The 26,063-nt window shown below is 39.2% G+C and overlaps 2 protein-coding genes across 2 annotated transcripts in view; one reads left to right on the top strand and one right to left on the bottom strand.

Annotated features, from left to right (window-relative positions):
• slc25a17l (solute carrier family 25 member 17-like) overlaps positions 1 to 5,344 on the top strand; it is a 33,256-nt gene extending 27,912 nt beyond the window's left edge. Inside the window, exon 10 of the transcript XR_013821511.1 lies at positions 4,865 to 5,344. The gene's annotated coding sequence lies outside the window, so the exon portion shown is untranslated. The remainder of the gene's footprint in view (positions 1 to 4,864) is intronic.
• Positions 1 to 26,063, bottom strand: part of pitpnc1a (phosphatidylinositol transfer protein cytoplasmic 1a) — a 99,217-nt gene that overhangs the window by 4,383 nt on the left and 68,771 nt on the right. The window contains exons 3-7 of the mRNA XM_079874195.1: positions 22,609 to 22,697; positions 21,494 to 21,501; positions 15,427 to 15,498; positions 5,340 to 5,435; positions 181 to 336 (exon numbers count right to left, since the gene is read on the bottom strand). Of these exons, the coding sequence (XP_079730321.1) occupies positions 181 to 336; positions 5,340 to 5,435; positions 15,427 to 15,498; positions 21,494 to 21,501; positions 22,609 to 22,697 (421 nt within the window). The remainder of the gene's footprint in view (positions 1 to 180; positions 337 to 5,339; positions 5,436 to 15,426; positions 15,499 to 21,493; positions 21,502 to 22,608; positions 22,698 to 26,063) is intronic.

Genomic DNA, 26,063 nt, shown 5'->3' with positions numbered 1-26,063 from the left:
TGCTGTTCCAAAACAACGAAAAAGAAGATGATTCAGGAATTTGTCCATGCAATATTATGGTAAGCACAGCCATATGGACAGATCTATCTATAGATCTGAGTGATCTGCAGTGAGAGCAACTGCAAGGTTGGGATTTCAGGGGGCTCGTCTGGGATATGCATGTGGAAGGGTGGCAGTGACCTTGTGCACAAACTGTTCCACACGTGTCTGAAGTCCCCACACCTCGAACTTCACGGTCACTAGCTTATAGGAGCACATGACGGGGTCCTGCGTGTCTCTCCATCCCTCCTGCAGCAAACCCCGGGCTGTCTTCTCGGATTTAAAGTGTCTTGGGTCCTTGAAGTGGAAATACAAATTGAAAATGGTCACAGAGACAATTTAAAATACACTATACTAGAATGTAACATTTGAACCTTTTTGAAACTTATCATTTACAGCAGAATAGAAAGAAGACAGGAGATGATGGAAAGAAAAGGTGGGACCCAGATCGGGAAATGAACCAGCACATGCCAACAATGCAAAACACTAAACCAAGGCTCTGACAATCGTCAAAACCAGTCACAAGTCGCACGGGTATATTTGTGGCAATAGCCAACAATACATTGTATGGGTCAAAATTATCGATTTTTCTTTTATGCCAAAAATCATTAGGATATTAAGTAAAGATCATGTTCCATGAAGATATTTTGTACATTTCCTAACGTAAATATATAAAACATGTATTTTTGTGAGTGAATGCAGCACAATCGCCAACATTAATGGACAACTTTAAAGGCGATTTTCCCAATGTTTTGATTTTTTTTCCAGATTTTCAAATAGTTGTATCTCGGCCAAATATTGTCCTATCCTAACAAACCATACATCAATGGAAAGCGTATTTATTCAGCTTTCAGATGATGTATAAATCTCAATGAAAAAAAAATATGACCCATGTGACTGGTTTTGTGGTACAGGGTCACAATTGGAAATCTCATTATACAGTTAAATTACAAATGTTAAATCACTGTTTTTATATATTGTTTTACTATAAAGATTTCCTTGTATTCGTTTTTTCTGTATTTGTAAATGCTGTATTTCATTTTTTTTTTTTTTTTTTTTTCTACCAAGAATTTGTGAGTTTAATGCCTGTATCTGCCATCCATCTCTAGCTGATGGAACACATGAAAGCATATTGCACCTTTGTAAACATGCACAGAATTAGAGAGCGAATTCCATTTAAAAGTGAACATTGCTTTGCTCTACTCACTCTAGAGGGCAGAGCACTTGACGTCAGTACTCTACACACCGACTACCCACAGGGTTCAGTACCTGGCCCATTTATTCACCCCCTTTTCACCAAATCCCTTTGCAAAATGATCACCTCTCAGAGCTTTTCCCTATCATTCTTATGCAGATGATAATCAATTAATTTATTCTCCTTTCACCCTTACAACCATTTATCATCTGGTATTATTGCATCTTTGGAAAGCATTTCTGCCTGAATAACTTAACCTGTTGAAAACCGAGCTGTTGATCATCCTACCAACCTAGCCAAGACTTTGTCTTTTAACAGACAACAAAATCATCTCACAAAAAAAAAAACAGAATGCCAAAAATCCTAGAATCATTATCAAGGAGGTCTATTACACCTGGAGACATCTATGTTCTTGTCAATGGCAGTTTTGAAAAATTATTTCATTTTTGCTCATGGGACACAATTGTTTTTGACACAATGACCTGAGCTGTTAATGCCATATGACTAATGTGAAAAAAAGAGGGGGGAAAAAACATAAAACAAAAACAAAAGCTGTTAAAAACAATTGTCCCAGCATAAAGGGCAAAAATAATTCCTTCAATTGACCATGACTAATGCACGTAAGCCTAAAGCATACTTCAGTTTGGATGTGAGTGCTAGCGTATGTGTACAGCCAAATGTGTAGCCTTTCAAAGTAAACTCCATTTGATAGCACTAGAAAGTTTCATTCTTGTTCAGTGTCTGTGCTACTTCTCTCCAGAAGTTATGACTGATAAAAATGTCTTTGTACTCGTTTACACTAAGGTTGTGGGTATCACCCCCTCACACAAACGCAGGTCAACGTTGGTGCCTATTGTTGTTGCAGTTTCCAGTAGTTTGTTGCTATTTTCAGTTTCTTTTTCGACTGTGAAACAACAGGCCGGGTTAAGGTTGCCACCTTGTGGACAAATTAATTAGTATGGAAGCTTGTTTCCGCCACAGAATACAGCAACTTTTTATCTCACAATTCCGAGTTTACATCTCACAATTCTGACTTTATATCACAATTCTGACTTTATAACACACAATTGCAACTTTATATCACAATTCTGACTTTATAACACACAATTGCAACTTTATATCACACAGTTCTGACTTTATAACACACAATTTCCTGTTAAAAAGTCAGTATTTTTTTCTTCTTAGAATTGGACTTTATAACACGCAATTGCGAGTTTATGTCTCGCAATTCTGTCATCTTTTCTCAGAATTGCGAGATATAAAACTCGCAATTGCGTGTTATAAAGTCAGAATAGTGAGATATAAACTCACAATTGCAAGAAAAAACTATATTACGCGATTCTGACTTTATATTTCGCAATTGTGAGAAATAAAGTCAGGATTGCGAAATGTAAACTCGCAGTTGTGAGATAAAAAGTTGCAATTATCTTTTAAAATGTTTTATTCTGTGGCAGAAACAAGCTTCCATAAATTAGCACGTGCACATTAAGCTGTTGATGAAATGTGCATCACTCGCACTATACGCATAACGTAGCCTATGTGCAAAAAACGAAGTATACTTTGGGCTTACAGCGGAGGCCGGGAAAGGGACCTTTGTGAAAGGATTTGGTTGCTCACTTTTGTTTGGAACGACCCAACAAATAGTGTCCCCTTCCCGCAGTGTCCTTGAAGGGCACAAAATGCCAGCTGGAACTTCCCCAGAGCGGGAGCTTTGCTGTCTTTGACTCAGATCCACAAAAAAAGGCTGTTCAGCAACACAGGACTGTTGAGATCTCTGCAGGACTGCTGGGAGAATCATGGTGGGGGGCATTTCTTATCCCCCTAAAATACACCGTGTGTCCACCAAAGCGTTTTTTTTCACGCGGCTGGCGTATTTTTTCAATTGTTTTCAATGGGAGCGCCGCGTGTTTAAAACGGCATGAGCGTAACGAGGCGCTGAGCATTTTTTTCACGCTGAAGCACCCGGCGTTTTTTACCGGTCGCCGAGAGTTGAAGAATGTTCAACTTTGGGTAAAACATTACCAAAGCTCATAACTGTCACTTTTTACCCAACTGTCCAATCACAGTGGAGGAGAGGCGGGACTAATACCACACTGACCAACCTCCACATTCTGCTTGTACAACGTCAACAGACGACAACAACAAGCATAACAACAGAACAAAATCATTTAAAACAAGAGCCAGAGAAAATACGTTACATTGTATCGACATTTTAATATAGAATCAACACAGACACAAAATATGTGTGAAATGAGACACTAGTAACACTTTCGCGGATATTCCGTATCATAACAAGCAAAGTGTCTCAACTGAAAAAAAGCGCTCACAGCTAGGCTTTCAGCTGGCTAAAAACGTTTTGGTGGACACACGGCCTAATAGTCATACTACGTTTAAAACTCATCTATGCCAATACTACCTTGCAATGCATTGTGGGTGCATTACACAAACTGTCAGTATAACACCATGTCCTAACCAGATGCGGTTCAGTTTGCTAAAGCGGTTAATTTACTATATACCCCAACATACTATGATTAGATTATTCGAATCACTTCTTGCAAAATATTTCTTCTTTTTAAACCATTGTTAGTGCGCTGGTGATATTTTGCAATGTTATTTTTTTACTCAATGTTAAATCGTTCACTTATTGCCGTGCATTTTGACAAAATAAGCATTGACAAGATTAAAGGGTTAGTTCACCCAAAAATGAAAATTCTGTCAGTAATTACTCACCCTCATGTTGTTCCAACCCCGTAAGACCTTCGTTCATCTTCGGAACACAAATTAAGATATTTTTGATTAAATCTGAGAGTTGTCTCACTCCTCCATAGGCTTCTAAGGGACTGAAACTTGCTGGCCCAGAAAATGTATTAAAGACATCGTTAACATAGTCCAAGTGACTCAATCTTAAGTTTATAAAGCGACGAGAATACTTTTTGTGCGCAAAAACAAACAAAAATAACGACTTTATTCCACTTTTCATTTCCTTCTCTCTGGGCCTCGAGTCTTTTCACGTAGTGTTTAAGCGTAGCGCGTCTGTGTTGCACAACACAGGTTGTACACAACACAGGTGACGTACAACACAGACGCGCTACGCTTAAACACTACGTGAAAAGACCCGAGGCCCAGAGAGAAGGAAATGAAAAGTGGAATAAAGTTGTTATTTTTGTTTGTTTTTGCGCACAAAAAGTATTCTCGTCGCTTTATAAACTTAAGATTGAGCCACTGGAGTCACTTGGACTATATTAACGATGTCTTTAATACATTTTCTGGGCCAGCAAGTTTCAGTCCCTTAGAAGCCTATGGAGGAGTGAGACAACTCTCAGATTTAATCAAAAATATCTTAATTTGTGTTCCGAAGATGAACGAAGGTCTTACGGGGTTGGAACAACATGAGGGTGAGTAATTACTGACAGAATTTTCATTTTTGGGTGAACTAACCCTTTAACATTTCTTGCTTTGTTGCACTGTGCCACATCAGGACATAACGCTAAGGTTGTTTTCCGTGGCACAAGTGATTTTATTTGTCTAAATGAGGACTAGAGTGATCACGCTTGTCAGTCCCAGAATGGCAGCTGTTCTTTTCCCTTCCACATCTAATTCCACCTCTGCTTTTTTCCCCTCTTCAAACAGAAGCACCGCTGGCCTGGATCCTCAGATAGCAGCAAGCTCCTGCCAGAGGAAGATAACACTGCACTGCTCTCATCTGTCTTAAGCTCACCTCTGCAGGAGGAGAGAGACAGAATGTGAAAATGAATTACTGTGGCGGTACAGTGGAGAGGTGACTCTGAGTCTTACGTGTATCCAGTAGAGATCTCAACAGGGCCTCTTTAATAATTCAGGATTGGCTTAAAAATAACCCATACTCCTTTGTTTTCTTCCATGTGGGAGAAGCACTCCCCTGTTTCTTCAAAACAAAATCCCATCAGCACTAAATACCATATCAACCGAGCTCAAATGAATAAATCATAGAGGTCAGTGAGGAAAATATTGGATGTGAATATGAAAGATAGAGCACACACTGTACTTTAGAGGGAATTTATTATAAATCTTTTATAATTTCTTTAATGATTACGCATTTATGTGGATTATTAAAGAAATTTCTCACCTCAGACTCCTTGTAGTAGCGCTCTGGTATCTCGTCGTAGGCGATGTCAATAAAACACACCTCTGTTTCTTCCACTCTGAGCTCCGTATCAAAGATCTAGAGGACAATGAGAGGTGTTTAGAAATACAATTAGTGAGAAACAAAAAAATACCAGCTAGCATTAAAGATGTTGGGATGCTCCAACTCAGCCTTAACCAGATGCGACACAAAACGTTTCCTTCATCCGTCCACACTGAAAGCAACTATAACAATGAACTAGCATATTTGACGTGTGAAATACAGATATGTGGAGCGGATGAGATTTCACTGTGAGTGGAATTAGAAACCAAGCAAGCAATAAAACATCTTGTCGTTGTGGCTCACTGCATTCACGTTTAAAAGATGAACAGATTAACTGAAGGTCGCAAAGTTGCTGTATTATTTGGTTGTTAGTTATTCTCAGACGTCACACCCACATTCGGGGAGTCTGATACATGTTGCAAATAAAAAATTGAAAAGTCCCCCTGTGGTGAAAATCAAGCTTTTAATGTTGAGTGGGTGGAGGCGGGGCTAATTTGCATATTCATAGAACCGTGTATACTAAATGAGGCAAGGGTGTAGAGTTACATTCAAGCTATTTTAAGACATGAAGACATTTTTTTCACAGGAAAAACCTTTTAAATATGTCATTTTGGTGATCAAAGATGAGTTTTAAGGGATATGATTATTGACTAGAGGGGGACTTTAAACAATCTACCAAGAAAGAAGTTCCTTGAAGTTCCCATACTGATACAATGAGTGAACTTTTTCAAAATCCGTGAACTTTACATTCAACTGAGTTTGTTACATGTCAATCATAACATTAATAATAATTTGTTACATTTATATAGCACTTTTCTTCGCACTCAAAGCTCTTTATATATGGAAGGGAATCTCCTCAACCACAACCAATGTGCAGCATCCACCTGGATGATGCGACGGCAGCCATATTGCGCCAGAACGCCCAACACACACCAGCTTATTGGTGGAGAGGAGACAGTGATGAAGCCAATCAGTATATATGGGAATGATTAGGAGGCAAATTTGGCCAGGATGTTGGGGTTACACCCCTGGGATTTTTAATGACCCCAGAGAGTCAGACCTTGGTTTAACGTCTCATCCGAAGGACGATGATCTTTGACAGTATAGTGTCCCCATCACTACACTGGGGCGTTAGGCCACACACAGACCACAGGGTGAGCGCCTCACTAACACTTCTTCCAGCACACACCTGGGTTTCCCAGGAGGTCTCCCATCCAGGTACTGACCTGGCTCAACCCTGCTTAGCTTCAGTGGGCAACCAGTCTTGGGCTACAGGGTGTTAGCTGACCAGTATAAGCTACCATGTGTCCAAGATCTGGCTACTTGGCACTAGTTCTGGTTTCAGGCAGCAGATCACATGAGCTCCACTATCTGCTCTCCCATTGGTAGTTGATGCATCACATCACCGCACATTTGCATACTGTGCATCAAAGCTGGAATACACCACATGACATTTGGCCAGATTTGTCCCCAATTTGTCTGGAGTGGACGCTTGGATGCCAAAAGTCAGAAGGAGTCTGCAGATTTTGGGCAGAAAATCGATTAGTATATGATGAGCAGATTCTTTTGCATGCATTTGGAGGATATTCAAACTTGATTTTAGAACACGTACTGTTTTTATTTATCATGCGGGTTTGTTGTTTTGGGAATTACTAGTCTGGTAATGTGTGTGATCCTCAGTCATTTACTGTATAATGCCCAGTTTTTCCTCTGCAATCATTTACACTTTGAAAATATGACGCCTAGGGCCAGATTTACTAACAACTTGCGCCATTGCAAACCCTCTTTTGGCGTTAAAAAACTACTGTCAGGATTTGCTAAAGACACGCAGTGAAAAATTAGCGCTGAAAAGGCATGGACAGGGTTATTTTTGACCTCTGACTTTATTGCACATGCATTTGTAGGAGTTTCCCTTTCAGGCGCAAAATTTATGGGAGGAGAGTATTTAAATGAAATCACGCAAGGTGATTTATTAAGGTTTGTGCTTGTCAATGTACTGGTGTTTGCGCCATTATTTACCGCCCAAAAAAAGCACGTCTTAAACCAGACGCTACCTGGTAGATTGCGTTAGTCATTATAATGGAAATGATCTGACTGCGTCTGTTTTCTTTAATTATCGTGTCGTCTGTAGATCACATGCAGAACTTTCCACTCCCATTGGTGTTGTTTTGGAATTGCGCTCTCACACTAATTTGCCCCGTTTAGTAAATCTGCCCCCTAGTGTTTTAAAATGTATTCAGATTTTAATTAAAAGTAATGGTGTATTCCATCCTTAGCAGCTCATCTTTGCCACATCACAAATCTTTGACTCTTACTGACAGTGAATGATGTCTGGTTGCTTTGCTGCAGCAAATCTCTCTCAGTGCGAAAACAAGCTTGTCCATTTGTCATCTGGATATAACTATATATATACACAAGTCTCTCTGTTGTGGGTAATAGTAAAGAGAGCACACTGCCACTTCTGCTCCCAAGAATTTATTGAAAAGAACAACATTTTGACCCAAAAGTAAGATCTTATTAATGTCACCACCACTTCTGGGTACTCTTACTAGTTCTATACCAAGTAGCGAAGAGTCAACAATTGAAATGAACAGCAATGGGGTTCTTTTGGTCATTCAAACGTATATTACTTCTATGTTCTGCAATGCGCGTTTTCAAACAACGGTGCGTTTTTCCCATGTATGCTAAACCACATGGGCATTTGATCATATAAATTACGTTTTTGGTGTTACACGAAATTATTCCCTTCATTTTTAACTGTTTCCCAGAATGAGGATGGCTAAAAGTGTGACATTTATTTGTGAAATTACATTGTGCACATTGTCCACACCTATAAATACCATCAGGGACTGAAAAGGGATTGCTTGGATGATCACACCCTTGGTCGGCTCTCACCACCATATGCCGTATATTAGGAGCTTGTTTATGTACAAATCGTGGAGGATCTTTACAAAAGTGACTAATTGTGGGATCTGATCGACCCACGTCCTTTACAAAAGTGACTAATTGTGGGATCAGATCCCACAATTAGTCACTTTTGTAAAGATCCTCCACAATGTGGTTATATTTGTGATTGATTAGGTCGTTACTGCATTGGATTGGGTAATTAGTTCACTAATGAGGTCAGGTGTGATGGTTCACACCGATATAAATTGTACCTTTCTATGATTGTTGCTTGTCTGACGAAGACCCTTTGGGTCGAAACGTTGTTCTTTTTAATAAATTCTTGGAAGCAGAAGTGGCAGTGTGCCGATTTTATTTTGAGTTTGATGCTTTATTTGATCGAGCACCTGCCAAAAGTCTTGTGGATGTGCGCACTATTTCTTTTTTGAATTAATAGTAAAGAGAGACCCAGGAATCCTCAGCAGACTCCAGCACTTCTACAGCTGCAGACTCGATGCTGTCCACTGGAAGGAGCTCTCGGTCTGCACGCGAGTCGCTGTCAGCGAGTGCATTCATTGCATGGGCTGCCACTCATCCGAGAGCACCAGCCGAACAAAGACTCTAATGGGTGAGAGGGCTTTGCTTCAAAGGATCAGGTGCTTTCAGGTGAGAGAACGGCTCTCCTGTTGTCTGTCACTTGTGTGGCTTTGCCAATTACATTGTAATTCTTTTCGCATTCAAGTGACATAACCTTCAGGGATAACATGGAGAGAAATGTATAAAACCTCTTTATTTTAAAATGCAGACACAAAAGGAGAGTGCACTAGCTGTAAGAGCAAGGAATGGATGTCCTGAAATTGTAAAAACAAAGAATAAAAGAGGGGGTGACATGACAGTAGCTGAATATTTGATAAAAACACGTTATGTTGGACCTTATCAAGAGAGATGGGGAGGAAGACAAAAAAGGGAAATTTGAAAAGGACTTGAATGATGGCTCTAATAAATATCAGCCTTCATTTCTGAGATGTAACCAAACGGTGAAATCATCACGGAGTCAAAGCACGAAACTCGGACAAGCTTGTTTATCAAAGCCGGAGAACAAATCTACAAAAAACTCTAAAGACTCCCAATGGTGATGATAAGCAACATTAAAGTAGACGCAGACGCTTCAACGCAGACTAATGCATGCTGGAGTGCACGCTTTAGACTTCAAAGAAGCCAACATGGCTCAAATGTAGGGGAAAAAATAATAATTCAGAAACAGCCTCTCACGCCAATGAAGAGGCGGAATACAGATCAAGGATTTGTGTTTTCTCCTCTTACAGAGTTCTGCAGGTGCAAAACAACAAGAGACAAATGAGGAGGTGGGTTCAAATATCTCTTCACTGAAGACTGCAATGTGCTGCCCCATGAATCTACCGCATGACTGTGGTTGATTAAGAAAAAAAGGTTCATAAAGAAATCATTTACGGAGTCTGGTGTGGAAGAACCTGACTGGCCTGCGCAGGGTCCACACCTGGGTAGAGCTGCACCAGTCGTTCGTAAGCTCTTTCTTCAACTGGAACGTAAAGTCCACACTAGAAACCAAGTAAACACTAGCTAGTTTGTAACTAACTCTGTACTTTATTCCGTCGCACCATTCATTCGTAAGGCAGAACGTAGCTAGTAGGTTGTAAGCTCTTTGTACGCATAGTCGCATAATATGACGTTTACTCTCAATGATCCAATACCAGCCTTTAAATACGCGAACTGAAGTTGTGTTGAAATGCTGTGAATTCAGTTTATCCTTCATTCTAACTTCCTTTGCCTCAAAAAATAAGTTTCCATTAAATACGATTTAATGATTGCATAGAAAAGCACAAAATAAAAGCAAGGGAAATGAAAACAGTTATAAAAGGAATTAAAAGAGATAAATTATACAGTTTTAATTAGAGTAAAATGAATTAAAGTAGTAAAAAGATGATACATAGAATAAACTTCTCATCTGGCACAACACCAGTGTATCTTATTTTGCATATAGTTTTACTCTTACACTGTGATTGTGGTGTTTATTCGGCACGCCTAAGAATTCCATTGGACATCTCTGATGGACCCGATTTTTCCCTAAAATTGGACAGGAGGAGCTCTAGGACTGACATCGGGTTCACTGCCCCATCAGTCCACACCCCTAAAAACCCATTCGTTCGGAAGCTCTAGGAATGGAGTCGAGCCAGTCCGTACCCCACAGAACCTCGAGTTTAATTGACACAAACTCACTACTCCACCACAGACCCAGCTCATCAGCATGGTTTCATCTCTCAATTTCCCCAATTAAGTAATTTATGTTTGTCTCTCATCCAATTTTCAGTGCCATTTGAGTTTAGAATCAAAAGGAGGATGCAGAAATAAAATAGTGTAATCAGTCGGACGCACAGTGGCACAGTGCTCATTCAGTAAACGCACAGCTAAACATGTGTTTTGAGTCTGGATTTGAATGTGACTACTGTAGTAGGAGCACGTCTGATCTCCTCTGGAAGCTGGTTCCAGCATAATAGCTAAAAGCAGATTCGCCATGCTTAGAGTGAACCCTTAGTATTTCTAGTTGATGTGATCCTAATGATCTGAGTGATCTGTTGGGTTTATATTCAGTGAGCATATCTGCAATGTATTGAGGTCCTAGGCCATTGAATGATTTATATACCAGTAATAATACTTTAAAATCAATCCTAAATGTAACTGGGAGCCAGTGTAAAGACCCGAGGACTGGTGTGATGCGTTCATATGTTCTGGTTCTGCTCAACGTTCTGTATGAGCTGCAACTGTCTTATGGTCTTTTTGGGAAGGCCAGTGAGGAGTCCATTACAATAATCCACCCTGCTGGTGATGAAAGCATGCACAAGTTTCTCTAAGTCTTGTCTGAAAACAAAGCATCTAATTCTTGCAATATTTTTGAGATAATAGTATACTGATTTAGTTATTGCTTTGACATGATTACTGAAACTAAGGTCTGAATCTAGTGTCACACCAAGATTCCTGGCTTGATTTTTGGTTGTTTGACCCCTAGAGTGAAGGTATGCGTTCACCTTGAGAACTTCATCTTTGTTTCCAAACGCAATGACTTCAGTTTTGTCTTTGTTTAACTGAAGAAAGTTTTGACACATCCAACTGTTGACTTCATCGATGCATTGGCACAGGGAGTCAATGGGGCTGTAATCATTAGGCGATAGGGCTAAGTAAATCTGTGTGTCGTCTGCATAGCTGTGGTAAGCAATTTCTCATTATTTGGCTCAGTGTGAGCATATACAGATTGAACAGGAGTGGCGCAAGAATTGAGCCTTGAGGGACTCCGCATGTCATGGATGTCCACTCAGACTTATGGTCTCCTAATAACCTCTCCCTTCTAAGTATGACCTGAACCATTTTAGGACTTCTAGCCAGGTTTCATTCACTTAGTGTCCATTTACGTCAAAACTAGGCTAAGTTGTAACTTATGCACGGCTGGTGCAACCGGCCCCTGGACCCCACTGAACACCTTCAGGAGAAAGACCCATCGCCAAACATTAGTACCGGACTTCACTGCTGCTTGTGTGTCCGAATGGAAGCAAATCCCTTCATCCATTTTCCAACGTCTAGTGGAAAGTCTTCCCAAAATAGAAATTGAAAGAAGTGCCCATGGTTCTGTAACTGAATGCTCAACAAGCACATATACAGTAGGAAATATTTTTGGACATAGCTTGCTTCCGCATTGGAATATAAGGTGAATATTTTCTGTGAATGTGCCAGACTACCGATTCATGAGGTAGAGGGTAAAATCCTAAATAAACTAAGAATAACAGTGCAGTAAACGATAAAACTATTTGTGTTACAAACCAGTGTGTGAGAAGATAAGTTAAGTTAAAATAATATGATAAGAAATACAAATTTGCATTGACTTTTTTTGTACAGAAAAATAACTGCAAGCGAATGACACCGAAAGCCAGACACATTCTCAAGTTAAAAATGGTCGTGGCGCACTTACGTTCAAAATAAGGTGGATAGTGTTTATTTAACTAGCTATATTTCCATCTATTTTTATTTTGGCATATTGCATTAAAAAAAAGAAACACTGGATGGAAATGCCAGGATGCGCATAAATCCTAAAAATGCAGAATTTCTTATCCCATAAGACGACACTACAATGGAAATACATTTACAGAATCATTCACATTTACACATCGAAATCCCCCCATGTGCAATAAAAAAAAACTCACGTGACTTTGCCTCACGTACATAACTTTAGCGATTTAATCTCTTGAAGACATGGAATGGAAATGGTGCTTTATTCTCAAATGTTTTATGCGACATTCCAATTTTGGGAATAAATTAAATGCGAAACTTTGGATGGAAACCTAGCCGCATGTTTTTGCACTGAAAAACACGACACACAAAGAGTGGAATGGGGAAAAACAGCCAGGTCTAGAAACACGTTTTTTTTTTTTTAAATAAAAAAAAGTAAAATTTTCAGGTCAAAATGCATAATGGTGATCCATCTGTGATGTGGGAAAAGATTTTTGTGGTCAGATGAAGCTGAAAGGCTTTTAGCTGCAATTCAAAGTGATTCTAACACTGCCCACACCTAACGAACATTACAGCATCATGCTGCCTCTCCTCAGCGGGAACCGGCGTCTTGTTAAAATAGAAGGATTAATGGTGCAAAAGACAGAGAAATGAGACAGGAAAACCTGATCAAAACTGATGCTCTGGATAGCTTTCATTGCTGAAATATCACATAATGATGCTGAAATAAAATCATTCATTTGAATGTTTTCACAAGGTATCACTGTTGTGCGTGATGCCATTCAGCATCGGCCTGACCCTCATGTGTTGATTTCAGCACCATGGACAAGGCTAATCAAATGAGATTTCCTGCTCATCAGCCACAGTTGCTAAAGAAGTGTTGGTATCTCAGCACGGATGGAGAAAGAGTGCAGCGTTCTGTTAATTCTCACCTGTAGATGCAGAAACAGGCCTGAGGCGGACCATCCAGCACCCACAACATCATTAGTCACCTTTTTCATTTGTTTGTCAGTGCAGCACTTGGTATGACAATCCAACTTACTGTATTCCAAGATATATTCTCGGTAGTGCAGTACTGGAGAACAATGTTGGCTGTCACTACCTCATCCCATCACTCAGTGAACACACACACAAAAAACCCTGTCAGCGGTACATTTAATCACTGTAAGTTCAAGCACGTCATTTGCAAATGTTAGATCTTCAAACACACATGCCTCAAACTGATCACAGGAGAGGAAGAACTATCCACCTGCAGTGAGTGATCTTAAAAAGCTCTCATTTGGGGCAGAGGATGAAAGTGTCACTCGATGCCAAGAGCAAAGGAAGAAACGAAGAGAAATCCTTTTTAAGCGAGTGAGCATGTGTACGGAGACTGCGACCGACTGCAGGCCAGCATTTCTTCAAAAAGTCAAACTTACACAGACCTCTGTCCGAGGCAAATCCCATCTGAAATCTGACCAGCGATTTTTTTGGCTTGTGTGTATTCCAGTAAATATTAACAGAATTGCACAATCAAAAAAATCTGACGATTCTGTCATCATTTACTGAACCCCTTGTTTAAAACCTGTATGAGTTGTCCAACAGAATGTCCAACCTGCTCTTTTCAACACAATGAAAAGTATCGTCGATGATCTCCATAAAACATTACTATTGGTCACCCTTTACATCTGCCTGTGGGTTTTGCAAATATTTAACCAATGAAAAGGTAGGGTAGGCCATGGTAGGGTAGGGTAGTGTTTTTTTAAACACTTTTTGCTATACTGGTTGAAACTCTCTTCACATTCTGATAGCAATCAATAATAGAAGGGGTCTAAATATTAAAACATGTACATCTATCTTTTGTGGAAGTCTAAGGACCAAAAAAATGTTCATCCAAACATTGGATTTGGTCCGAATAAAGCCACAATATCAACTTTGGTTTCTGCCCAACTGCAACAGTATTCAGAGATCAGGTACTGTTGAGCACCAAAAATTACTAAACAAAAATGCACCATAAAAGTGTGTGAATATGCACAAAAGATTTGTGCGTGACATCCTATGATCTGGTAAGTAAAGATGGTGAGTAACTGACGACAGAATATTAATTTTAATGGTCCCATATTGTATACTTTTCTGAAGTTTTATTTTAGGTTTTGATGTCCTTAAGAATATATATTTGCGGTATAAGTATATTTTTACAGTTCCTTTCTCAGGAGCTCTGCTGAGAACAGGTCGATTTTGGCCTGTCTAATTAATATTCATGAGCCTCTCTTCTGATTGGCCTTCGGAGTGACGCACGGCCAGGCCAACCACAGGTAACTAGGGTCATGTATGCTGTATCCTGCTGTGGCTTGGTGATGCTCACGAGAAATGTAAATAAAACACCTGTAATGATGGACATTGCTGAGGGAAATGTAATCCGGCCTTATATGTTCGTGCCGAACTCAGACCCCGAATCGGCGACGACAGGAGACAAACGACCACCTCTTTACTTTCGGCGTTATTGTAAGAGTATTATAATTACCATTACATCAATGCTGCACGCAGATTTAACGTTAACGCTAATTTAAAATGTCTGTAAACAAACTCAGACTTTTTTTTTGTCAAATTCGATGTAAATCTCCTAAATATGTCCGTTAATAGCTAGTTATACACTGATTTTGAAACACTTAACTGCTTTATAGACGTCACATTTATACAGAAGTCACAAGGCACAGCTACTTTATGCAGGATGTGTGCATTTGTCGTGTTTTGAAACTTATATGGTAGTTACATAGACCTCTGTTATCACGAAAAAAGCCAGGAAATTTCAGTTTTGACAATATGGGACCTTTAAGGTGAACTATCCCTTTAATAATGAATTTATATCTAATTAAAGTAATACATAAACAAGGACAGACCCACAACCCTAAAAAGTTTAATTAGGTTTCATTTCATTAAATTACTCAGTCTGGACCCTGAGAAACTACTGGGCTTACTAGTTGATGTGGAATGAGATAACTGATGGAAAACAAAGTTAACGATCAACAGTTGTAGTTTCTACAGAAAAGATTTAGAGATGAAAAGACCAGAAAAGATGAAATCATACACAAACACACAGACACATTCACTCTACATGCAGTATACATACATTGTCATTGACGCCTTTGTTGTCTTCATACTTTGTCTCAACGTGGATGGAGAACTTTGGCAGGAAAGAGCACTAAAGAAGAGAAAACAAGTTAGATGCGTCAAAGATGAGTTAAATTTGGCAACCCAAGTCAAATCAAGTGTCATCTGTACTCAAAATGCAAAACAAGCTTTTCTCTCCACTAACTTCACTTGTCTTCATCATTTTTTGCTTATTGTCTTTGAATCAGCTGGTGTTCTTGTGATTTTTAGGGTACGTTTACTCTACAACGATATGCTTAAAACGGAAACGTTTTCCCGAGTACTGACGACACCATTTTCAAAACAATCCCCATTCACACGGATCCAAGAAAACGACTAAAAACGCTGTATTCTGCTGCCAGGCCATTAGATGGCAATGAAACACTAAATATTGAACATGTAATATGCATGTGCATGACGTCATCGTCTTCAGAGATTCACGTTTTTTGTTGTTTAAAGGGAAACCATTTTTCAAAAGTTTGCGTTTTCAGGCACTCAAAACGCCGATGTCGTGTAAACGAACGGCCAAAACGCATAAAAAGTTTTACGTTGTAAACAGCCCCTAGTGAATATATGAAGTCAGTTCTCCTCAAGTTCACACAGGTGTAGATAATCACACTAACTTATCAATCGAAATGGCCCATCAACTGTTTGGTTACCCATATTCTTCCAAATATCTTCTTTTTAGTTCAGCAGAGGAAAGAAAGTCATACAGGTTTGGAATGACATGGGGGTGAGTAAATGATGATAGAATTTCCATTTTTTGGGTGAACTAACCCTTTAAGTATGCATACTTTATTTCCACTGCATATAAGGAATCAACAGACAAGTGGGGGGGGGACAAACAAACAATTTATGAATATATCTATGCAGGAAAATGACATGCAACTGTTAATTCCATTTAGTCGAGTAACTAATTTTCCACATCTATCACAAGAGGTCGAGTCACGATCATGAACACACTGCATGCATGCTCTCAGTAGATCTGGTGTACTGTTCCTGCACGCTTCAGTATGAGTGTGTTTTATGAGCCTGGCGTTGTGCTGTAATGATGAGCTCTTTTCTGCCTCGCTGGATTTACAGCCTCCCCGTCCTCCACCTCCCTCCTCCCCACACGAGCCCCTCTGAGACCCAACACACTGCTGCCTGATTAGATTAAGCATTGCTCCCGCAATCGCTATGGAGATCAATAGAGGCTGAATTACGTAACGCTGGAGGAAGTGCTGTTGCAGTGGGGGAAGGGCGAAGGATCGAGGAGAAGAGAAGAAGTGAAAACCTTTGGGTGTAAACCAGCAAAGCAATGTTGGAGTTACGGCTCTGTTTAAAAACCTAGCGTGCCTCCTCGTCAGCTACTGTCTACATACTAGTCCTCCTGGACAAGCAAGTTTAACTACAAGATACTCATCATTTCAAATAGTTCAACTACAGTCAAGCTCTTTTGAAAAAGTAGTTAGCTACATTTCATGCTACTAACCCTTAAACGCATTCCTCGGGTCTTTATGGACCCGGGACGTCATTCACTACCCTCCCCCTCATTCATTCTTTAAAGTTAGACATCAACCTTCTTAGTATTCCTCAATCTATTCATTATTGACAACATAAGAAGAAAATAAAATTATAAAGAGTGTCTGTTTTCTCATTTTTTTGTAAAAAGTGTAAAGGGTCGTTAATGACCCGAGGAATGTAATAGTGCAAGTATATTTTTTTCTGCGCAATAATAATTGAGTCACTGATGACTCAAGTGCAAATCACATTTATTCCTCAAGGTGGCGATGTCTGATACACAATGATGAAGTGACGTTTCACTCATAGTCACCACAGGCAGAAAACAAAAGAATAGGAAGAATCATCAGCAAAACTTGAAATGACTCAGTGATTTACTGCAGAACGAGTGCTGAACGCTATCAAATATTAGTGTCACTGACACCTGATGGTGGATCTGGTGAAGAAGCTGTCAGAGATCAAAATATAGTTTTTGAAGATGCTGAAAATGATATTTTTGAGAATATGTTTGAGATGGCGAATATGAGCCAGATGTCGAATGTACTGAAATGAGCTCTGATGAGGACAGTGATGATGGTATAAAACACCTGCTCAAACTGAACCCTTCCAAGCTCCGAAGGGTAACAAAATATACTTTATTTTATTATATTGTATTATTTTTTATTTTATTTTTTTATTTTTTATTTTATTTATTTTATTATATCTCTGAAGACCCGAATATGCAATAATAATTTGGACAAAACATTCATGCATTCAATTAATTGAATGTGCACTTGTAATGTACTTCCAGCCTTAAAAGTATATTTTTAAAAGCTGCACTTGCAGATAATATAATATAATAAAATAAAAGGCCACTTAAGTGCACCTTAAGAGAGACACTTTCATGACTATGTTTCTTAACACACTTGAGTAGACTTTTAATTTGACATTACAAAGTGCACATTCTAAAAGTTTTACTTTAAAGTACATTTTTAAATCATTATATTTTAATTATATATTTTCATGCGTTAAAGAAGTTCACTTATTTTGATGTGTTGACTAACAAACTAAAATACATGTTGAAGTACTTGATTATAATTTTAACTGTAGTGTGTTTTTTGATCTAACATTTAAAGTTAAAAAAGGCCATATTATGCTCTTTTTCAAAGTCTTGATGTTGTTTTTGGGCTCTAGAAAAGGTTTTCAAACTTGAATGTTCAATAAAACACATTATATTTCCCATATTCTCCATTGTTGCAGCACCTCTCCCCCCAGTCTGTCAGTAACGTTCTGTTTAGTTCCTGTCTCTATGAAGCCCCTCCTTCTGAAAACACTGTGTTCTGATTGGTCAGCTGGATCAGTGTGTTGTGATTGGTCAACCGCTTCGAGCGTGTTTGGGAAATGTCCCGCCCCTTACCATAACTGCGAGTTTTAACACTCTACTAACTAACTCAACCAGGCCCCGCCCCTTTATTTTGCGTATATGCCTTGGGCGGGAATTATTTAAATGAGGAATACGTGTTCGTCCACGGAAGAAAACGCAAGACTACAATGGAGGCGTTTCAGGGAGTTCAGAAATAGTGACACTGATATAGAGAGTAACTCCCGCTGCAGACCTTTTTCATAGTCAAACAGCAACTTTACACACTAAAGACAGCTGAACGTGTAAAAAAATCAGAGTTGGTCCTTGACAGGTCCTCTCATGGTCCTTTTTAATATATTTTAAAAGCTAAATTTGAAAGTGCATTTTTAAACAGTTTGGTCTGTTTTATACTTTAATCCACTGTATCCTCAGCATGCACTACATTAAAAGACATCATAGAGATTCTAATGATGGGTTACAGAATGTATCCTAATAAAATGAAATTAGTGTAAAGGGAATATCTTGAAAAGCGTCTTTTTTGGCAGTACAGAGCAGTGAACACCCCCATGTTTTCTGCAGCCTGGGTGCCAGCAGCATTTTTTTTGCCATTTATTTTCTCCAAGGAGATTTTGAAACGATTCTCCAGTAAATACATGAACCAAACCATTACAAAGTTTGATCAGAAGAAAAAAAGTTTTAGAAATATAGTGGAAAAGTTGTGAATGACATAACTGAATGAACTATTGAACCATTGAGCCGTTTATTGCAAATTAGATAAATATAAGTAGTTTGAGAGTGTACAACTTGATCACATACAGCGAGATCTCTGATTGGTGAATCTCTCTTCAGGATTATGGGTAATGTAGTTCTTCACAGGGAATTGTGTCATTATTTTATTGTTAAAATTGTGCTTACTCATGGCTTCAACAGAGGCATATACCATGAATTAACAACCTCTGAGCTCATGGCTGGTCTGTCTCGAAAGGTTTATGTTACTGCTAAAAATCAATATCTCGATGACGAAAATGAATAAGGTTTGTACTTCCGGAGCTCTACTGTTGCACTCTATTTAATTAGCGACGGATAAAATAAAAGATTAAAACTTTGATGTGTTCACTGCAATTTCCTTAGCGCAGCGACATAAAAACCTTATCCAAGAAGTCAAGGGAAAATGTAAATGTATTTTTGTCTCCATAATCACTCAGCCAATAAGTGCATTTCAAAGCTGCTCAAACAGCCTAATGTGGAAAAGTGACTGTAGTCTGTTTCCATTTTGTGCTCATTTTTACATCCTTTGGGCCTTTCTCGTCTTCCACTGTTCTCATTTGAGCGGTTTGTATCCTGTTGTTCCTGGCATATGGTTGATTATGATAATGGTATTCTGATGAAGAGCTCTCTCATTCATCTCTAGGTACAGAGACACTCCGAGATTCACTGACTGTCATCCAGCTTAAGTTAAGCCTTAATCCTCCACACATCTCCACCGCTCGTTTAAACCAGCCCGTCATGTATGCACTTCAAATAAATAGATCTTACATTTAGGCCTAAATATTTTTTGAGTGTATGCAGACGGAAACACCAATTGGATGATTGTAGCTACAGCATTCCTTCTGTCTAGAAGGAGAGAGCCCTTTTTACATAACACGTGACGAAAGTCTAAGGAGTTGTTCACACAGAACGCTCATTTTACATTGTTTTTCCATTTTAACCTTCATCCTTCCCTCGCACTTTGTAACATATCTTTCCTTCGCGGGTCAAAATGACCCGAAGCCCTAAAATAATGCTTCTTTTTTTTTTTTTTTTTAACAGAAAGCTTATTTTATTTACTTTTGCTAATATTTTTTCTATTTTTTATGCATTTTTGGGGGGATTTTTTCTTATTTTTTATTTTATTTACCTTTAAATTACTAGATTTCATCAATAAATAAAAAGTAATTTAAGCACATTCCTCACATTCTTTCAACTTAAATTCAAAATAACTCAATTTCATGCATAACCCTTTTTAATTCAGCTCAAAATATCTTACACTGGGTGGTTTCAACGACCTCTTGTGAAAAAAATTATAATAATATAACATGATAACATATTTCATGACTCTAGCCACTAAATGGCCTTGTAGCTCTATTTGGAGCAAATGAGCTGTTCCACTGGGTCCTAAAGTCAGTTTCTCTTCAGTACGCATTCAGATACACATGTAGACTTTATAAAATATTTTTTTTGGTAAAGTTTAGTTTTAGGTTTTTCTATGTGTACTGAAACGTTCCTCGCATTCGGGGTGTCAAATTGACCCACGAGGGAAGGATTTGTTACTTTTCTAAATTTCAACCACAAAACTCCTCGAATTCACAATTTTTTTTTTTTGTGTATTCGTGGTTCAAGTGCGACAAACGTCCTAGGGTCTTGGACCCCTCCGTTGAACATCGGGTCAAATTTCGGGTCAAACATGCACGAGATGATGTCTTTGACGGTTGCGCTCACATCCCACGTCTTTTGACGCGCCATTCTAAAAATGCAAGTTAAAATAAGTTCAACTTTTCGACACGTTTTTTTCTCCTATTCCACTGCCCTGCTTTTTTTAAATGCAAAAGAAAAAAAGCATTGTGTGTGAACGGCCCCTAAGATCCCAAAACCTTTAAACCTTCAACATATTCATAAGGCTCAGAGGAGTCCTGAGTTGTTAAAATGTATATATTGCTCTTTCGAATAAGCACAAGGTTTTCCATGAAACCTAATAGGTCTCCAAGGAGCTTGAAGACACCTGGTCTGCAGGGTTTTCCAATACACTCTAATTATATTACAGCACAGCAACAGAAAACAAGAACGGTGCATTCTGGGATAGCATAACAACATGGTTGGTGGCAAAGGGGAATCAGCTGACTGACACTGTAGCTCCGTTCCAAAACCTAGCGAGCTTGATGTGTGCTGCCTACATAGACAAGATCATTTAAACAGAACCTGAAATAGAAATGCTTAATAGCAACTCTACACTCCATTCATGCGAAACGAACACAGACTCGACTCACAACTGATTCCAATGGAATTTGGCTTGATGCAAACATAATTTACTCATATTAATCTTATTAACTTATTAATAAGCATAAAATGCACAAGACCATATTTTAGAGAAATTAGTGTGTTCATTTCATCTGACATTATGAGTTTCAGTTGCAGGGACACAAATAAAAGAAGAGGTCATACTCACTGTATACTCTGAGAGCCAGCGGTGGGGGAGGAAACAGACCGGGAGAGAGAGAGACAGACAGAGAAAGAGAGAGAAAGAGAGAGAGAGAGAGAGAGAGACTTCATGTTAAAGGCAATGGTCCAGGCAATAAACACATGACAGTCATCAAACATTCAATAACAGAAAGAGCTGCAGTTCTTCAGGGGAAATGAAGCTCTCTTCCTGCACTGAATGTGTGTGCGCATGTACGTGACAAAAGTGTGCATGTATTTGGAGCGGTGTGGGTGTGGGCACACATTCATCTCTGATATGTCCGTGTTACGCTACTTTTTATTTGGTGTCGTTTCTAAAGCATTTGCTCTTGATGAAAGTAATTGATCCTATACATTATGTCAAAGAGATGACCCTGACGAAGCTTAGGATGGCATTCAGCAATTGCATGTCACATTTAAGATTTAGACTGTATGTATATATCTGCTTTTTAAAAACGTTTAACAGATGTCCGTATACAAATAACACGCCTAAAGGAATAATTGACCTATTAATTAAAACCGTGTCAATACTTACTTTGATTCACAGACATTCAGTACATCATACACATATGTGTGCTTGAGTGAGCTGAGTCTGACCATAGAAGAAGGTTATACAAATATTTAAGATTTTTATGAGTTTGACAGTGAAATAAATATCTAGTTCAGTCATGATGAAGCGCTAGAGGGCACAAGCTGATCGGTCTTTTACATGCGATTGGAAAGCAAACACACAATTTACTACATTGCACAAGCTGATTGGCCTCTGCTAATTCAGCATCCAATGAGATTGCTTGCTCAACATTTAAATTGACTAGCCTGAACTGCTGAACCCCTCCACCTCCCCAGCTCCACCTGCCAAGATCTGCTACAGGATTTATCGATTTATGCAGCATCTTTCATGCTCATGGCAGTGTGTCTGACTTTGAGCTTTGTAACCTTGCAGATCTTTTATTATGCTCAAACAGAAACATTACGCACTAACTAAAGTTGAAAAAATGGAAAAGCATAATAGGGCCCCTTTAAAGTGTATTACTGCCACAGTATCATGAAATGTTAAGCAATTACAACAGGGAAGTATGCCTGAGAGTAAGTAGCTGTAGTTACCGGTGATGGTGTAGGGATAATAATTCCAAGCTTTCTCCGTCACATAGAAGATTTTGGGCACCACAGCTCTGGCCCAGCTGGGCAGCTTGCTGAAAGAGACAAAAACAGGAAGGATAAGTATTGAGAAGAAACTAGAGAGTGCCAGCTCACTGCGCCAGTGCCAAACGGCACGGCCCGTCCCCCCCCCCGCTGCAATAACAGGGGTAATGACAGACTAATAGCTGCAGTGAGGAAGCGCTGATGGACGCTCAGGGACGAAGATGCACTTTCATTCTGTCTGAGATCAGGTTTCCTTAATCGCTGCCAAAATCTCCTTAAGAGCAGCTGCAAAAACGGTCTTCAATCAGTCACTCAGTCCTAATAGACGGATGTGAGTGTGAATGGTGAGTTTGACTGATAAACAGACAGCATATCGGTCCCTGGAGAGATCTGAAATCTTCAATGATTCTCGAGATACGGGACAAGACACATAGTTTGTTTTGGATTAAATCTGGCAAACAAGTTCAGATATTCAACCAACCACTTCCATCCCCCCCCCCCCCCCAAAAAAAAAAATTCTGATATCTGAGCCAGCTATCCATGTCAAATATGTATCAAACCTTCTACTTTCGCTTTCATCGCTTTGGCTTTTTATTCTCATGCACTGACTCGTTCGCTAAGCTGAACAGCCAATCACAGTTCTCTATCTCACCGACGGCCCGATGCCTATTCAACATGCTGAATCGGCCCAAAAAACCCAGACGGCGTCCGACTAGAGCCAACGGTGCAGAACACACTGAAAAACTAAGCCGACCGACGCTAAAAAAAAAAATTGCCTGATGGGTACCTTTCAAAAGACTGTAAAATCTTCTTCCAAACACTCATTTTACAATGGGTTTCAGGAACAACGGCACATTGGAAACATTGGAAAATAACGAGATGTTGTCGGAAGTACATCATGAAGCTCAGTGCAAACAGTCCATTATATAAAATGATATAAAAAGAGATTTTGTGACATTGTTGAACTCAAATCAATATTCATGTGAACAATTCACTTCAAACTTTGCAAGCGGCAATAATTTGGGCAGTTATGTGACAACCAATAGATTTGGCAAAACACAAGGATTTTAATCAATTCCATAAAGTTCCCATGAGATACAAGACGAAAAGTAAACATTATAATAGCAATGCTATTTTAATAGACTGTGCAATCGTTGCCTCAGTAGTGGGTGACATTTGGGATTTGGGATCATTTTATTATGGCTCTGCACATTACAGTATCTGACGCCCAGACACTTTTAGGTATAAAAAAAAATAAAAAATAAAAAACACACAAAAAGAGGGTTCTAGCACCTAGTGTGCTTGTCCCCTAAAATCTGTCAAAAAAACCCCAGCACATTTATGTTAACAGCATTTTAGTGTGGGAGTGTTGCTGTTTATAAACTTGGTATAAAATTGGCAAGTAAAATTGTGGAACATCTTGTGTCCTGTGTCTCAATAATCAGTGGCTGTGATTTACTAAAATTAAAATTCTGTCATTATTTACTCACCCTCATGTCATTACAAATCTGTATGCCATTTTGTCCATGGAACACAAAAGAAGAAATTATTGAAGGATTGTTTTGCAGTACTTGTCATATTGAGTCAAATTTAAGTCAGTATTCACTCAGGGTCACCTTTCCCTCCCCCAAAGCATGTACAGTATCCAGGGTGAGTAAATAACAACAGAATCTGTATTCTTAACTTAATCTTATTGTTGCTGGATGCGACGGTAAAACCAATATAATCAATGTTGTGTTGGGGAAGCATGATACATTTACATCTTGATGAAATAAGCAAATGGAGATGAAGTTCTTCTCATGCCCTTCCGCAGTTGTGTCCTAAATAAACCAGATGCAGAGTGGATGAAACTGGGACGGGTGCCAGTCCTAAAAGCCTGAGCAGCGGGAATAAATGAAGGTTTTATGCAGGCCTTGCAGATTTCGCTGGCGCATGACTCGGCACATCTGTGATGTGAACCTGAGGGAAGCTTCATCCTGAGGGCTTTTAAAATGAAAATTAAAAAAACGAGCCTGCACTAACTCTCGGATATCCATAAACCACTTCATTTGAACTAAACCCCATTATATTACAAGTATCTGGTGGATTTGTTTGTTTCCATCCATTCAAAAATGAATAAACCCATCCATTTTTTAAACATTTCAGTCTGAAGTGAATCAAAACATGTTCTAGATTTCGTGTGTGAAGTCCTGTACTACGGCTCCAGCTTGAGTGAATGGCATGGCACGCACAAGCGCAAAAGCAGGTGGACTGTGGGCGAAGACGCAGGTACAGCTTCCCACAGGCAAATCTCAAATTATACACATGCTATAAAGGCGGGAGCTCAGCCGTCTCCCATCCCACGCAAATCTCAACCTCCCCACACGCTCGCTCTTATTTTCGCTCATCCTTCTGTCTTTTTTGGTCTCATGTGTGATCTATTTGGACTCTTCCTCCACATCATGTCTTTTATCTCCTTTAAGTCTTGATTTATCTTTAGTTTATCATCTGGAGTTCACACGAGATGAAGGGGATTTTGAGAGGGAATTATTTTTAATCTGTTTGTTGTAACTGCTACTGCAGTTATCCTAATGTAAAATAGGATATTTTTTGGCTTGTATAATAAAAATAAAACCCATTGAACTAGGGACAGCTCTTATTCCAAACACTTGTATACACTTAAATAAATGTTGAAATGCTAAAAAATGTGAGTCATTTTTTATTAAGCAAATGTTGAGCTACTGAAGCACTTGAACTAAATTTAGTCTGAGCCTCAGACACTGGGTCAAACGTTTGAAGCTTGTTTTTAATTGGTGTGCAATTAAAACACCAATGAACAAAAAAATATTTGTCTTTCTGTCTCACTGGGTGCTCCTATTATGCTTTTTCAGATAAGACCTTTCATGTAGTGTGTAATATAGCTGTTTGTGAATGTAAAAGGTTCAAAGTTTCAAAGATCAAAGCGCAGATAAATGGAGTTATAGTCTCCCAAAAGAAAGAACCAAATCTGAACTGCCTGAAATGAGTGGTCAGGACTGCAGTCTTATTTCCTGCTGAACCGAAGCAAGTTTGTAACAAATTTGCATATTGCCAGGCTATGGTCTTCATTGGCTGCCCGCGAACAATGTCTACATTGACCCTCAAACACTGTAGTTTTAGCTGAGGTCTAGAACAGTTTGGTTCGTGTCATTGACATGCTGAGAAGACGCTGTTTTGATCAATCTGAGAAGACACCATTTGATCAATCATAGCAGAGTAAACCAATCACAACAGACTGGGCCATCTGACCAATCAGAACAAAGTAGACCGATCACAACAGACTGGGTCATCTGACCAATCAGATCAGAGTAGACCAATCACAACAGACTGGGCCATTGACCAATCAGAGCAGAGTAGACCAATCAAAACAGACTGGGCCATCTGACCAATCAGAGCAG

This window comes from Squalius cephalus (assembly GCF_949319135.1).
Source record: "Squalius cephalus genome assembly, chromosome: 1".
NCBI lineage: Eukaryota > Metazoa > Chordata > Actinopteri > Cypriniformes > Leuciscidae > Squalius > Squalius cephalus.
The sequence above is the reverse complement of the archived record's forward strand: the minus strand, read 5'-3'. Positions and strand labels throughout refer to the sequence as shown.